Source organism: Geotrypetes seraphini, chromosome 14, assembly GCF_902459505.1.
Source record: "Geotrypetes seraphini chromosome 14, aGeoSer1.1, whole genome shotgun sequence".
NCBI lineage: Eukaryota > Metazoa > Chordata > Amphibia > Gymnophiona > Dermophiidae > Geotrypetes > Geotrypetes seraphini.
Window position 1 is genome coordinate 23,822,888 of NC_047097.1, and position 14,604 is coordinate 23,837,491.

Consider the following 14,604-nt stretch of genomic DNA (forward strand, 5'->3'; position numbering starts at 1 on the left):
ACCAATCACGAATTGTTACTCTGTGACCCTTACCACTTTAGTTATTTGCTCCATGCTCCTCAATTGCCAAGAAAGACTTCCTCAGCACGGGATCTCTTCCTACTGCCTTTGCGACGCCTCTGGAAATTGCTCTGTCATCAACTTCGGATCCAGCATCAGGTGACTCCTTATTTGCCTTTGAGGGGAAACGGGGCATTCTTAGCGGGACTGGACCCGGTGTCTACTGGGGTGTGGACTTCGCGATCTAATCAATATATCTTTCAACTGGTCCACTCATCCGGTTCCTTAAAAACGTTTGCGGAACTGCAGCGTGATAATGGATGGAAACCCACTGACTGGCTTTCTTACCTCCAATTATCTTCTTACATGACCACATTGCCGAGAGTATCCCTCACTGATCGATGCATGGAGTCCCTCTCTGAAGCGTTGAGCTTATCGGCTCAGGCACACATCCCCTTGAGATTTCATCATCGCCACCTTCAGGAACAATTGGGGGAACCTGACTACGATTCAATTGCTTTACGATGGTCTCAGGATCTCCCTTGTGCGGTGACTGCAACTATGATTCGCAGGGGGACTTTTCGGACTGCCCGTGTGACCCATAATGTTATATTGTTTGAACTTAATTACAAATTTTTACACAGGCTCTACAGATCGACTGCGTATCAGTTTCGAGCTAAAATGTGTGCGACTGACCAATGTCTCAAATGTTCTCATTCCCCATCCACCTTGGGGCATCAGTTCTGGACCTGCACTCGGATTACTGCATTTTGGCATCAGCTTAATGTACATATTCAAACAATGTGGAATTACAACTTTATCCTGGATCCGGTGATGCTGTTTGCATTGGATCATGTTCCCTTGTCTGCTCCAAAGGGATTTCGCAGCTTTCTGTCACGAGCGGTGTTACTGGGGAAGAAAGCAATCTTGCTGTGCTGGATTTCCACGGATTCCCCGACACTTTCCTGTTGGAGAACTTTGATGATTCACCAAGCATCCATGGAGAGGTTTGGTCTTCCTTCCTTGGATTCTGCACAGGTACGGTTATTTAGTCTGTGCTGGACACCTTTTTGGGACACTTTAACGCCAAGGGCACGTAGCCATTTATTGAATGTTTGAGTGTCTTTGTTGTGATAGCACTGGATTGGAATTTGTGTTTTTTCTGGTATAACCAGGGGATGGGGAGTGGGAAGGGATGGGTGGGAGGGAGGGGTAGACCTGATGCGGGGTGAAGTTGGGAAGTGTATTGGTACCTGCTTTATTGTGTTGTACATCTTGCATATTGGAAAGTTTCACTTATTTGAAAATCTAATAAAATATATTCTGAAAAAAAAATCATAAATGTTCGAGGCTTGTGCGGTTAAGGCAGAGCTTACAGGAATGGGGCAGAGACAGCGACAGTGACAAAACTTGCGGGGACGGAACGAGGAAATTGAGTTCCTACAAGGACGGGGAAAAATGTGTCCCCCGTGTTATTCTCTACATACAAACAATATGCAGTCTGTTCAAAATCCTTACATTTAATTACATTCCCATCTTTATAGATCCTATGTTAATGTAGGAAATAGTACCCGTCGTCAAGCCAATGTGGTAACACTTATTGCATCAGAGCATTCAGGGCTCAGTGCACTTTAGTAAATAGGCCTCCATGTTTGACATAAACATTTCCATACTGGGACAGACCAATGGTCCATCAAGCCCAGTAGCCCGTTCTTAAGGTGGCCAATCCAGGTCATTAGTACCTGGCCAAATCCCAAGGAGTAGCAATATTCCATGCTACCGATCCAGGGCAAGCAGTGGCTTCCCCCATGTCTTTCTCAAGAACAGACAATGGACTTTTCCTCCAGGAACTTGTCCAATCCTTTCTTAAAACCAGCTATGCTATCCACTCTTACCACATCCTCTGGTCGATCAAGCCCATTATCCTGCTTCTAGCAGTAGCCAATTTCATTTCATTAGGAAAATGAGCAACCTTCTTTGAATGTCAAAATATTATTAATTTGGAATGTTCTGTATATATATTTGATATAGTTAAGCATTTATCCTTATTATTTGCTTTCCTTGCAGATTTGTGCCACATTGGGTACAACTGGTGTGTGTGCCTTTGACTGCCTCACTGAGCTAGGTCCCGTCTGTAAGTATTTTACAAAAACAAAAAAAAAAGGTCTAGAAATTTTTGATCGAGTCATAAATAGAGGGAAAACAATAGCAAGCCAAACAGCGTTATTATGATAAGATAAAGAACCAAATGTCCTCTTCTGCGGAGGACTGATATGCTACAGTATAAGGGGTAGAGTTTATCATCACTTTATTATTGTTTCCTTATAGTTTTATTTGTAATTCTTCATATTTCATGCAAAGCTTTGGGTTGTTCTTTTATTTTTTTTCAATTGCAATACACAATTCTACAAGAAAAAAACAAGAAAAGATACGATAACATAAGAAAAAACAAGATAAGAACAGACCGAAGGTCCAGCAAGCCCAGTATCCTATTTCCAACAGTGGCCAACCCAGGTCCCAAGTACCTGGCAACCAACATTCCAGAGCTGATACTAGGATGTATTAATACCTCATTCCACCAATACCTAAGAACCAACCTCATCAGTGATGTCACAATGGCTCGATTGTCCTATACCTGGCTCACATAAGAGCTCAAAGAATATATAACCCTATGGACTCAGCAGTTGCCAATAAGTCCAACAATATCTTGCTTGTTTTCAGGTACAGGCTCTACTGATTGGGACCCTATAATGAAAAAACTTGGGACAACTTAGTAAATGTTACTGTTAAATCATTTTGTAGTCCCTTCCAGGTCCCCATATCTGACGAAGAACCTATAAGAGGCATCTCTCTATTGCAAAGTCCAGGAAGGGGAGGAGGAATACATTCCGGGGGAGTCGATGAAGCTTCTAATGAAGAAGATCCTTGATTCCTACTAAAGTTAATCAATCCAGTAGAAATTATATGCCTGTCCATAAGACCGGCAACTACTGGAGTGGAGGCTTAGTCTTTGCTTTGCGTTTCCCCATCATGAATAATAATTTAAAAGAAAAAGAATACCTTGAGCTTTCTTCCTTTCTCGGCAGTCCTCAGATCTCCAAGAGGCTCCAAAGGGAAAATGATTCCCTCTGGCTATGCCCTGTGGCCACACACCTGTGGCCGCGCACCACAGAGGCACAGGCCTCTTATGATAAATTGCAAGGTCTCCTGTGACATCAATAGGATGACCTTTTCATGCCAAATAGTATGGGCACCTTCTCACTAAATCCAGCAACAAACAACCCATAGGCTGGAAACACGGGTTGCACTTTCTCACAGATGAACGCCCAGGTAACAGCTTCTTCAATTGGGAACAAATTCACAGGCCTCATATGGGTAACCTCTTCGTGCCAGATGGTATGGACACCTCACCAAATCCAGCAAACAACCAGCCCATAGGCTGGAAATAGGGGCTGCATTTCCCCACAGATGAACGCTTATTATTATTTTTTTTTATAAATTCTTTATTCATTTTCAAAATTACATTAAGTGTGTAGTGGAACCTTGGTTTACGAGCATAATTCGTTCCAGAAGCATGCTCGTAAACCAAATTGCTCGTATATCGAAGCAAGTTTCCCCATAGGAAGTAAGGGAAACTGCTTTGATTGGTTCCACCTCCTCCCCCCCCTCCCACGAGGCTACCGGCGCTGCTCCATTCTCCTCCCCCCTTGAGGAATCCGATGCTGTTCCAAACCCCTCCCCGCGATCCAGCTTCCCCCCCCAGCGAACCGGCATCCCCCCTCCACCGCGATCCTACTTTCCCCCCTCCCGAGCAGTCAATGACACCCTTTACCTGACTTGGCACCAGTGCCAGTGCCCAAAGATCCTCTTTCTGGCGCGGCTGGGCGGTGCGTCGGAGATCCTCCTTCTTTTGGGCTAGGCTGGGCTGGACTGGCTTTGAGCATTTGCGCATGCTCAAAGCCTTCTGGTCTCGCTCTCTCCGAGATTGAGAGCGAGACCAGAAGGCTTTGAGCATGCGCAAATGCTCAAGCCCAGACCAGAAGAAGGAGGATCTCCGACGCACCGCCCAGGCCGTGCCAGAAGAGGGAGGATCTTCGGGCACCGGCACTGGTGCCAAGTCGGGTAAAGGGTGTCATTGACTGCTCGGGGGGAGGGGGGGGAAGTAGGATTGCGAGCGGGGGGGAATGCCGGATCGCAGAGGGGGGCGCTCGTACAGCGAGGCAAGCTCGGTTTATGAGGCACCAAGTTTACGAATGTTTTGCTCGTCTTGCAAAACACTCGCAAATTGGTGCACTCGTAAACCGAAGTACCACTGTATATATATTCAATCACATTAACAATAAATATATCACTTACAGTCTATCATTTGTACATTACATAAATTCTTATCCCTCCCCCTTCCCACCCCTCCCTGCCATATATTCCATAACCATATAAATACATATTAATAAAATATCCCCCACCCTACCCAATTGAACTGATAAATTTAAGGGAAACATTTTCAACTAATCCGTACAATATTTTGTTAATGGTTTCCACACAGAAGAACGCTTAGGTAACGGCTTCTCCAGTTCTAATGAGAAAATATTAATAAATAATAAATTTCAAAATAAATGAAGGGCTCAATATTCAACCAGTGGTGAACAGTGTTTTGCTGACTACTGTGGGCAATAAACTTGGAAATTCAAAGCCAGGCTGGGTCCGAGCTCCAGCTTCAAATTTCCAGGGTTGCGAAGCCGGCTAAGTGTGAACATAGGACTTACTTTTATGTGGTCCTACACCACTGGCAAAAAACAAAAGGAATTGACCCCAAAATATCCACAAAGAAGAAAATCCAGAGAAAACCAAAAAAACTCTGTGGAGTGACGATGTTCCTAAATGGACTTTATTTGAAAGTATCAAAGTTCCAAAGGTACACTGAAATCATCCACATAAAATAATTCCATCCACATAAAAATAAATCATCCACATAAGAGCCTTAAAGGACCTAGTCTTTTTCAGGGGTCCCTGGGGGACAATGCAAGCAGTGTCTCACTTCCGGCTCACCACACAATTGTTTCCCACGTACTCACCTTTATAGGATCCCTGAAGAAGACTTTTTGTCGAAACACGGACCGTGTTGGGTCCTGTATCCCTAGTGGACTAGGTCCTTTAAGGCTTTTATGTGGATGATTTATTTTTATGTAGATGGAATTATTTTATTTGGATGATTTCAGTGAACCTTTGGAACTTTGACACCTTTCAAATAAAGTCTTACGCCACTGGCACCATTTATCCCTTTGCGCCTATCCAAGTTTCCTAACTTGAGGCGTCATTTACAGAATCTGGGTCAGTTATAGAATTACCCCCTGATGTCTGCAGAAAATGCTCAGCAGCAAGTCTTCCTCATTCCGACAGGTGCCCGCGAAGAACTCTGGCTTCATATAGATGCTGCATATGCTGGGACAGCCTTCCTGTGCCCTGAATTCCGATCTTTTCTGCAGGGGGTCGAGTTTGCAGACTCTTTTGCCTTCAATCCTTCCAAGTGGATGATGGTTCACTTTGACTGTACTGCCTTTTGGTGAGTTGAGAGAGACAGGGGATCTCTACAGCCAGCCAAGAGTGAGACTTTCAGATACAGCCATGTTTGATTTTCTTTGTCACAGGGTTAAAGATAAGTACAAGCTGCAGCAGACGTTCAGTGTCAATCCCCTCTACCTCAGGCATGCTAATTCAGGAGCTGCCACAGATTATATGGTAAGTGATTGTACAAATACCACAACTGTCTCTGTCTCCCTAAACACCCACTGTGGATGCAGTGGCCTAGTGAGGATAGGAGGGTCCCCCCCCCAGCCTCCTCTCTCCCCCCTCCCACTCCTGTGCCCCCCACGCCTTCCCACTTCCCCCCCATCTACCTCTGTAAATCTTCACCAGCACAAGCAACTTTTCCAGCATGCTGCTCGCGCCAGTGTTAGGCTTCCCTCTGACATCACTTCCTGGCCCCGCAACCCGGAAGCAATTCAGAGGGGAACCAGGTGGTTGCGAGCAACAGGCAGAAGTTGCTTGTGCTGGTGGGGAGGAAGTATGGCGCGAGCTTGATGTGGTGTGGAAGGGTGAGGCGGAAAAGTGCCAGCACCTCCCATCGAGATGGTGCCCAGGGCGTTCCGCCCCTCCTGCCCCCGCTTACTACGCCACTGTGTGGATGGCTCCTTGTCCCCTTTCCTAATACAGTACTTCCTCAAAATTTGCGGGGGTTCTGTTCCAGGAACTCCCGCAAATTTTGAAAAAACCGCAAATACATTTTTTTGCCTATCAAAAGGCAAGCGCAGAAAATCACTTACGGTATGCTGACCACCTCTTCCTGTTGTTAAAGTCAGGCTACACCAATCAGGAGCTGCTTTGACATGCCAGATAGCGTGTCAAAGCAGCTCCTGATTGGTGTGACCATGACTTTAGTACAAGGAAAATATCGTGAATTACTGAGTCCGTGATTTGCTAATTCTCGGGGGTTTACTATATTTCTTGACTAAGAATTGGAGTTATATCCTGTGGAACTGCTCTGAGCAGCTAACCACATGCATTATCCAAAAGTGAGGAAGAGTAGTGTAATGGCCTGAAGCCTTGGGAAGCCAGATTCGATTCCCACTCCAGGCACATCACTTAACCCTCTGTGGCCCCATGTACAAAGTACTTATATATAATATATAAACTGCTTTGATTGTAACCATAAAAAGAGGGTATATCAAACTCCATTCCCTTTCCCTATGGAACTCGCTCAGGGCACTGTTATATCTAGTGTCAGCCCTGGATACATGTCCTTATCAGTGGCGTAGTAGGGGGGGGGCAGATCACCCTGAGTTATATCTTTGTGGGGGTGCCGGTGTTTCTCCTCCTCTCCGCCCCATGTACCTCTTTAAAAGTTTGCTGGCACGAGCAACATCTTCCACTTGCTGCTCTTACCAGCCTTGGCTCCATTCTGTCATCACTTTCTGATTGCGGGACCAGGACATGATGTCATAAGTGTGCAGAGCCAGCGAGCATTTCAAGAGGTACACAGGAGGTGGGGAGGGGGGCGCATGGCGTGGAAGGCTGGGGAATGCACAGAACATCAGGGAAGAGTGGGGAGCACACAGCGCAGTGATGCCACCTTCCCTCGCTACGTCACTACCTAACTTTTCTAATTATCGATATTTTTATGCCCTTATTTACAGCACTGGCAAATCCCACTGAGTCGAAGATTTCGCTCACTGAAGCTCTGGTTCGTGATTCGGTCCTTTGGTGTGAAAAACCTGCAGGCACACGTCAGACATGTATGTCAGAAACATTACTACTCACACAGCCGCTTTTCTCAGAATTGCTGTTTGCCTTGATCTAATGCAGACTTACTAATATGGTAGGAATACAGAAGAGAGTTCCATCCAATCCTGAGTGAGATCTTAGGCTAGGGGTACTCTGGTCCTCGAGAGCCGTATTCCAGTCGAGTTTTCAGGATTTCCCCAATGAATATGCATGAGATCTATTTGCATGCACTGCTTTAAATAGCAGCTGTCCAAGCACCGACCCCTTCGGAACACCACTCGTGACCCTCCTCCAGTCCGAGTAGTGGCCCTTTACTCCTACCCTCTGCTTCCTACCCGCCAACCAATTTCTGATCCATCTATGTATGTCTCCTTCCACCCCATGGTTCTTCAGTTTCCGAAGTAGGTATTCATGAGGTACCTTGTCAAAGGCTTTTTGGAAATCTAAATATACGATGTCTATGGGGTTCTCTTTGTTAATTCCTTCAAAGAAGTGCAGTAAGTTCATTAGGCACCATCTCCCCTTGCAGAAGCCATGTTGGCTTGTGTTTAGAAGTTTTATTTCTTTCAAAATGCTCATCGATGCTGTCTTATCAGTGCTTCCGCCATTTTCCCCAAAACCGAGGTCAGACTCACCGGTCTGTAGTTCCCCGGGTCACCTCTTGATCCCTTTTTAAAGATGGGCGTAACATTGGCTGTCTTCCAATCCTCCGGGATCACTCCTGTTTTCAGGGATAGATTGCAAACTTGCTGTAGTAGTTACGCTATTTCCTCCTTTAGTTCTTTTAGAACCCTTGGGTGGATTCTGTCTGGGCCTGGCGATTTGTCAGTTTTTAATTTTTCTATCTGCCTGCGTATGTCTTTCCGCCATTTCTTTCTCCTCCTTCACCACTCCCTTTCTGTCTCAGTCATCCAGCGGTCCCACCTCCTCCCTAGCCGGCTGCTTCCCTTTAACATATCTGAAGAATGGTTTGAAATTTTATGCTTCCTTGGCTAGCCTTTTTTCATATTCTCTTTTAGCTTTTCTAACCACACGGTGACATTCTTTTTGATACTTCCTGTGCTTGTTATAGTTCTCCTCAGTTTTGTATGTCTTACTAATTTTTTGCAATTGGACAAAATCAATACATGACTTTATGATTTGTTTAATTGCAGGGTACTGAAATGACTAAGTACTTTGAATCTTTGGTAAGAAGCAATTCACTCTTTGAAATTCCTGCCAAGAGATACCTGGGACTTGTTGTTTTTCGCTTGAAGGTAAATATATAGCTAATGATTGCTGAACCTTAACACTAAGGAGCTCCGAGTCTAAACTTTTAACCAAAAGCCTCATTGCATGAGTGAATAAGAAATAAATACTGCAGGTTTAGGAAATCCTAATCTGCTTTTAACAGATTCCTAGTGCTTGAGAGATTCTGGGGCAGAGATGCTGGAGTTCAGGGGCCTCAAGTGCCACAAACAAGTCAGGTTTTCAGAATATCCCTATTGAAGATGGGGGAGATAGATGTGTATGGATACTACCTTCATTGTATGCAAATCTAGCTTATGCAAACCTGACAGCATTGGAAGCCTGAACTCCTGCATTCCTGCCTTAAGGGTATAGCAGCCAACATTTCAAAATGACTAGGGGTGTCAACTGCCATGCAAACTACTGCTCCCTGAACACAAGTGACGCTTTCTCAGTTGTGGGGCATGCTTGGTGCCCAAGGACATCATAGAAGTACTCATATGCCTAGAACAGGGATCTCAAAGTCCCTCGTTGAGGGCCGCAATCCAGTTGGGTTTTCAGGATTTCCCCAATGAATTTGCATCGAAAGCAGTAAGTTCTCTCATGCATATTCATTGGGGAAATCCTGAAAACCCAACTGGATTGCAGCACTCAAGGAGGGATTTTGAGACCCCTGGCCTAGAGCAAATCAGCAAGAATGGTGTCCAACTGTGATTGAAGAGCAGGAAGATAGGGATAGCCAAGGTTGGCTTCACCAAGAAAACTAGGCAGTTGCCTGGGGTTACAGCATCTAAACAGCAGCAAAAAGCAGTTTCAGTCAAAGCAAAACAATATATGTTGAGAATAACACTAACTCAAACTATCAGCTTTAGCTTTGACATTCAAGGAGGGTGGATAGTTTTCTCAGGCAAATGGCTTTTGAAAATTGCTCTCATTCTATATACATACTGTACTCAAAACAAAGTTTTCTACTTAAAAGCCTGATATCTATCTATACCAGGCTTGTCCAACTTTTGTTCTATTGGGGGCCACATTTTATATTTTGTAATGTTCAAAGGGCCATTCACGCACACTTATGCTCTTTTTTTTTTTTAGAATCTCTCTCACACCGAGAACATCCAGTATCTCTCTCTTTTGTACTCCCCCCATCTCTCTTTCTTGTACCCCCTCCCACAGTATGTAGATTTGCTCAGCTTCTGTTCTAGTGCTTTAGGGCTAGATTCACGAATCGCCTTCATGCAAATGAGGGCGATCGGAATCACACCCCCAACCGACCACCTGTCCAGCGAGCCCATGGTTTTAACCTGGGTTAAACCCATGGGTTAAAACCACAAGCTCACACTACAGGGGAAGGCCAGGATGGTGCTTGGGGCAGAGAGCCACGCAGGAGACTTGGGGTAGAGAAAAAGACAGAGTCTCAGGGTGCAGAGCAGGAGATGGCAGTTGGAAAGCAGTGAACGACTGGTCCCCAGCAGTCACTTGTTGTGATCGGCCAGCCCAGTCAGTGTTGCAGGGTTTTTGTTTGTAAATCGCTGCCTGCCATCATTTCAATGCTGTCCCCCCCTCATTTGCATGCACGGATCAGAGGTTAGTGAATGAGGTCGGAGGGAAATCAGGTCACAAACCAATCGGTAAATGATCGGTTTGCTTAGTGCAGGGGTGGACAACTCTGGTCCTCAAGGGCTGGAATCCACTCGCGTTTTCAGGATTTCTCCAAAAAATATGCATGAGATCTATTTGCATGCACTGCTTTCAAAGCATATTCATTGGGGAAATACTGAAAACCCAACTTGATTCTGGCCTCTGAGGACCAGAGTTGCGAGTTGCCCACCTCTGGCTTAGTGAATCTAGTCCTTAGTCTCCAACAGTGATTAAAAAGTCAATGATTTGTGGAAGCTCAAGTTGTGCTGTCTTACTGAAGAAAATCAGTTTAGTCCAGGCTTGTCCAACCTTTTTCTCTCTGTTACCCCCTCATGTCCTACTCCCAACCCTCATCCCATCCCATCTTTTTTTTTTTAATTCTTTATTTGTAATTTGTAAATCAGTACAAGTAAAACACTTGCGTTAGTAAATCATAAAAGTAACAACGAATAAGCAAAATATAATGAAACAATATTACTTTTACATTCTCCTTAGACCCCAATTAGAGACATTAGGGGGAGCGGCTCACATGTGAGGCTTAACTATCTTAGAGGAAAAAATAAAAAGTCTAATTAAACAGGCATTTAAGTCCATTAAGCCCTGGAGATCTTCTTTAAGTCCAGAAAGTTCCGGAGATGATCTGGGACAAAAAATGTGTATTTTATTCCTAAGTATTTAATGAGGCACATCCCATCCCTTTCTAATGCTGCCCAGCTTTCATACAATCTCATATGTAGATCCCCCCCCCCCCCCCAGCCTTCACACAGTTTATTTCCCTTTAACTCCCGTGGCAGAAGGTCAGTGACATTCCTGCTTCCCTCATGACTCTGCTGTCTGCAAGCTTGAGCAGTGTAGTGCTAGAAGTTCAGATTGGGTGCACGGTTTAAAGTCTTGTGAGAATAACTCAAACGCTGGCAGCAAGCAGCTCAAGCTTGCAGATAGTTGAGTTTTGGCAGGGAAAGTGGTAATCCCACTGTGCTTCGGAGGGCCAGGTACAATCTCTTGGAGTGTCAGGTTTTGGCCCATAGGCTGTAGGTTGAACAAGTCTGAGCTATACACTAAGACTGTTCTGGAATGAGTAAAGATCTAATCGTTGTTTAATCATGAAAAATTGGAAGGGGGCATAAAAGATCATTTGGGAATAAGGGTACACAGCTGAAAGTTCTATTTAAATAGCCTAGCACCAACCACAGGAATGGATCTGGTTGAACCATTAATGCCTGACCTACTGCTGATCTCTCCAGGATACAACAGCAGCTGCTGGCGGCCCCTGTAATAATCTTCCTTGCCCACTGTAAGGAAGAAAATGTCAGATGTCAACAGGAAATGCTACTGGCAAGGATGGTGGCTAAGAGGGCAATAAGAGATCCTTTTCCACAAGTTCAAAGCCTGAGACACTTGTCCTTGGTGCGGAAGAGAGAATTAGGATAGTTGTTTTTTGTGATGGTGCTACTTTCTGATAAAGCTTCAAACATGAAGCACTTTAACCTATTTTCTTTGTGCTCTTTATTTATGAAAACAGGGTCCCAACTCTTTGACAGAAGAGGTCCTAAAAGAACTCACCAAAACTGGCAGGGTGTTCCTCATTCCAGCAATGGTCCATGATAAATTCATCATTCGCTTCACCGTAACCTCCCAGTTCACAACCAGAGATGATATATTGTGTGACTGGAACATCATTCTACAAGCTGCCACCACAATCATTAGCCAGCATTACACACCTAACCCTGATACTGTTTCTCATGCACACAAATCCAATATAATAGCAATTAATGGTACTTGGAAACTCCACATGGAGGTAGGCGAGGACAAGATGTCCACCAGAAAGATAACAGAACAGCCAAGACAGGAACTAGTTAGTCCCAAAGATTGGGCCGCACAAGGCACTGGCTATGATGTGGATCCATTTGATGACAGTTTTCCAGAAGAGGTCAGCAAACAAAAGCCATTTTCTTTCATACACAGGTACTTATCTGTTCAAGAGAGCAAAAAGACAGGCCGCTCTCTCAGCTGCAATAGTGTGCCAGTAAACAGCCTCAAGGAGCTAACCATCCCTAAGTTGGCAACTAATGATGACTTTGGTGAGAACGAGTCTCAGGCTAATGAAAATCTCTCTACACTTCCCAAAAAAGTAATGATACTTGAAAAAAATGCCTTCAGAAGATTAATTAAATTCTACAGTGTACCTAGCTTCCCAGAATGCAGTATTCAGTGTGGTCTCCAGCTGCCCTGCTGTCCTTTACAAGCCATTGTTTAACTCGTGTAACAGAATAGTTCTAAATAACGGAGGCAGTGTCAAAACTCAGTCAAACTTTATTCATACATAATTATTGTCTTGAAATGATTCATATGTTTCAGTAAAACAAATCTATATTTTCTCTACATTATTTATAAAAAAAATTATTTTTCCAAATGTTACTTATCTGTTTTGAATAAAATGGTATGGCTGCCACATTCGGCCACTTAGATACCACAAATAAGGGTCAACAAACAAGTTGCATCTGATTCCTTTTTACAAGACTTAACTGTGACCTGCAAGAGCTGTGCAGGTTTATTTATTCATTCAGTTATATATACCATTCTCCCCAGGAAGCTCAGAACAGTTTACATGAATTTATTCAGGTATTCAAACATTTTTCCCTGTCCGTCCCGCTGGGCTCACAATCTATCTAATGTACCCGGGGCAATGGGGAGGGGGGATTAAGTGACTTGCGCAGGGTCACAAGGTTCAGGAGAGACCCCATCTCTGCTTGGCCTGTATCTACTGCTATCTTCAAGCCTAGTTCATTTTGCATTATTCTCATTAAGTGGTACCAGAAGCTGTAAATACAATCAGTAGAAAGATATCACTGCAGCTTAGTTGTTGACCTGTATTTTGATCTGTCCCTTTTAAATGCTTGTTTCTCCCCAGCTTGCAAAATTTTGCACTTCAACTTACCACACAGTTCTATCGGATGGAGCTTGCCTCGGGCATCAGTCTCCTGCTGGTGATGTGACACTATGTCAAGCTGTAAGCACCAAGAATTGGAAATAAAATTTTCAAAGTGCTGTTCAGGATCCCCTTGAATTTTTTAGTCATAAAAGTTGATGATGAATATGTAGGATGACGTCTGGTTCTAGGCTTCAATTAATAAACAATAAGGCACCCCCATACAAAAATAAAGGTGCTTTTTGAGTACACACTAAAAAAAAAAATATTACTTTACCAAGAAGAAGGGAAGGAACAAGGAGAAAGATGCTGGGTAGAGAGGGAGCATAGGGATGGGGAGAGGGATACATGCTGGATGGTGACAGGACAGACACACAGTGCAATGCTGTATATACGGGGAGGGATGGGGACACAGAGAGGGGTAATGCTGATCACAGGGGGAGGGATAGGGAGACAGGGGGAAAACACAGTGCACAGAGGAGATATGCTGTAGAGGATGGATAGGGATGCAGAAAGAAGATGGATGGTGAAAATGGAGAACTGTCAAATAGGAGACCCTGCAAAAGACTCTCCCCCCCACACACTATACCACCAGAGAGAAATGATGACAATGCAGTATTATGGAAGGAAGCTGAGGACAGAGAAAAACAAACTAACCAAGATCAAGCAGAGAGTGGATTGACTTTAAACTACCGATACAAAGGTTGGAAATTGTTTGTTTTTAGTCAAGATTTCTGTGCCAGCTGGACTGGATCAAGGCAATAGCTATATTTGCTCTTCTTCTCCAGCCCTGTAGTCACCAGAATTAATGTTATTTTACTAGAAGGACATGGGACAGCAGAAGGGGATTGTGCCAGTATTTGATGCCATAGTCTGAAAAATATTTTTAAAATTGATTTTCTGTGGCAGCTGAAATCCAGAGACCTACTAGTCTCAAATTGAAAAACAAACCATTCCCTTATGAGAGACAGTAGTGCTTGACTAAGTGGATTCATCATGCTGAATCATCTCCCCCCCCAAAAAAAAAAAAAAACAAACATGGCCAAACCCAGCCCAAGTGCTTTCTCTTGGCCTGCAGCAGCTCAGCAATTTGGTGGTGGGGAAATGACAGATTCTTGTTGTAAGATCCCTGCCACACCCATCCACCCAGAAACCTGAGCCATGCGGCACTGAAAGTTCAGGCTGGTCTCGTGGTTCCAAGCCTCATGAGACTTGAAACTCTGATGCCTTTTCACCACTTTCCGTCAATAAAGTTCATTCTTTCTTCTCCCGCCCTCCAATCTAAGCCCCTCCTTACAATTTTCTTCCTCCCAGAGGCCATCACCCCTGCTTCTTCTACCCAAGATGGCTGACTAGTCATAATCCCCTCATTTGGCATACTTTCCTACTTTCTTTGAGTCACACCTCTAAGCACCTGCCTCCCTTTATTTGATATCTACTCTTGTTCTAACCCCAAGTCTCTTCGCATCCTCCAGATAAACCTCTAGTGGCTTTTCCTCTCCTTTATATCTTATCACCAAGCCTCCTCC

General features: G+C 44.3%; 1 protein-coding gene across 1 annotated transcript in view; it reads left to right on the forward strand.

Annotated features, from left to right (window-relative positions):
* The window catches only part of HDC (histidine decarboxylase), a 31,892-nt gene extending 18,703 nt beyond the window's left edge, over window positions 1-13,189 (forward strand). The window contains exons 7-12 of the mRNA XM_033921133.1: window positions 2,068-2,134; window positions 5,398-5,560; window positions 5,646-5,736; window positions 7,191-7,289; window positions 8,433-8,534; window positions 11,669-13,189. Coding sequence (XP_033777024.1) covers window positions 2,068-2,134; window positions 5,398-5,560; window positions 5,646-5,736; window positions 7,191-7,289; window positions 8,433-8,534; window positions 11,669-12,403 — 1,257 coding nt within the window. The 3' untranslated portion in view covers window positions 12,404-13,189. The remainder of the gene's footprint in view (window positions 1-2,067; window positions 2,135-5,397; window positions 5,561-5,645; window positions 5,737-7,190; window positions 7,290-8,432; window positions 8,535-11,668) is intronic.
* The last annotated feature ends 1,415 nt before the right edge of the window (window positions 13,190-14,604 follow it).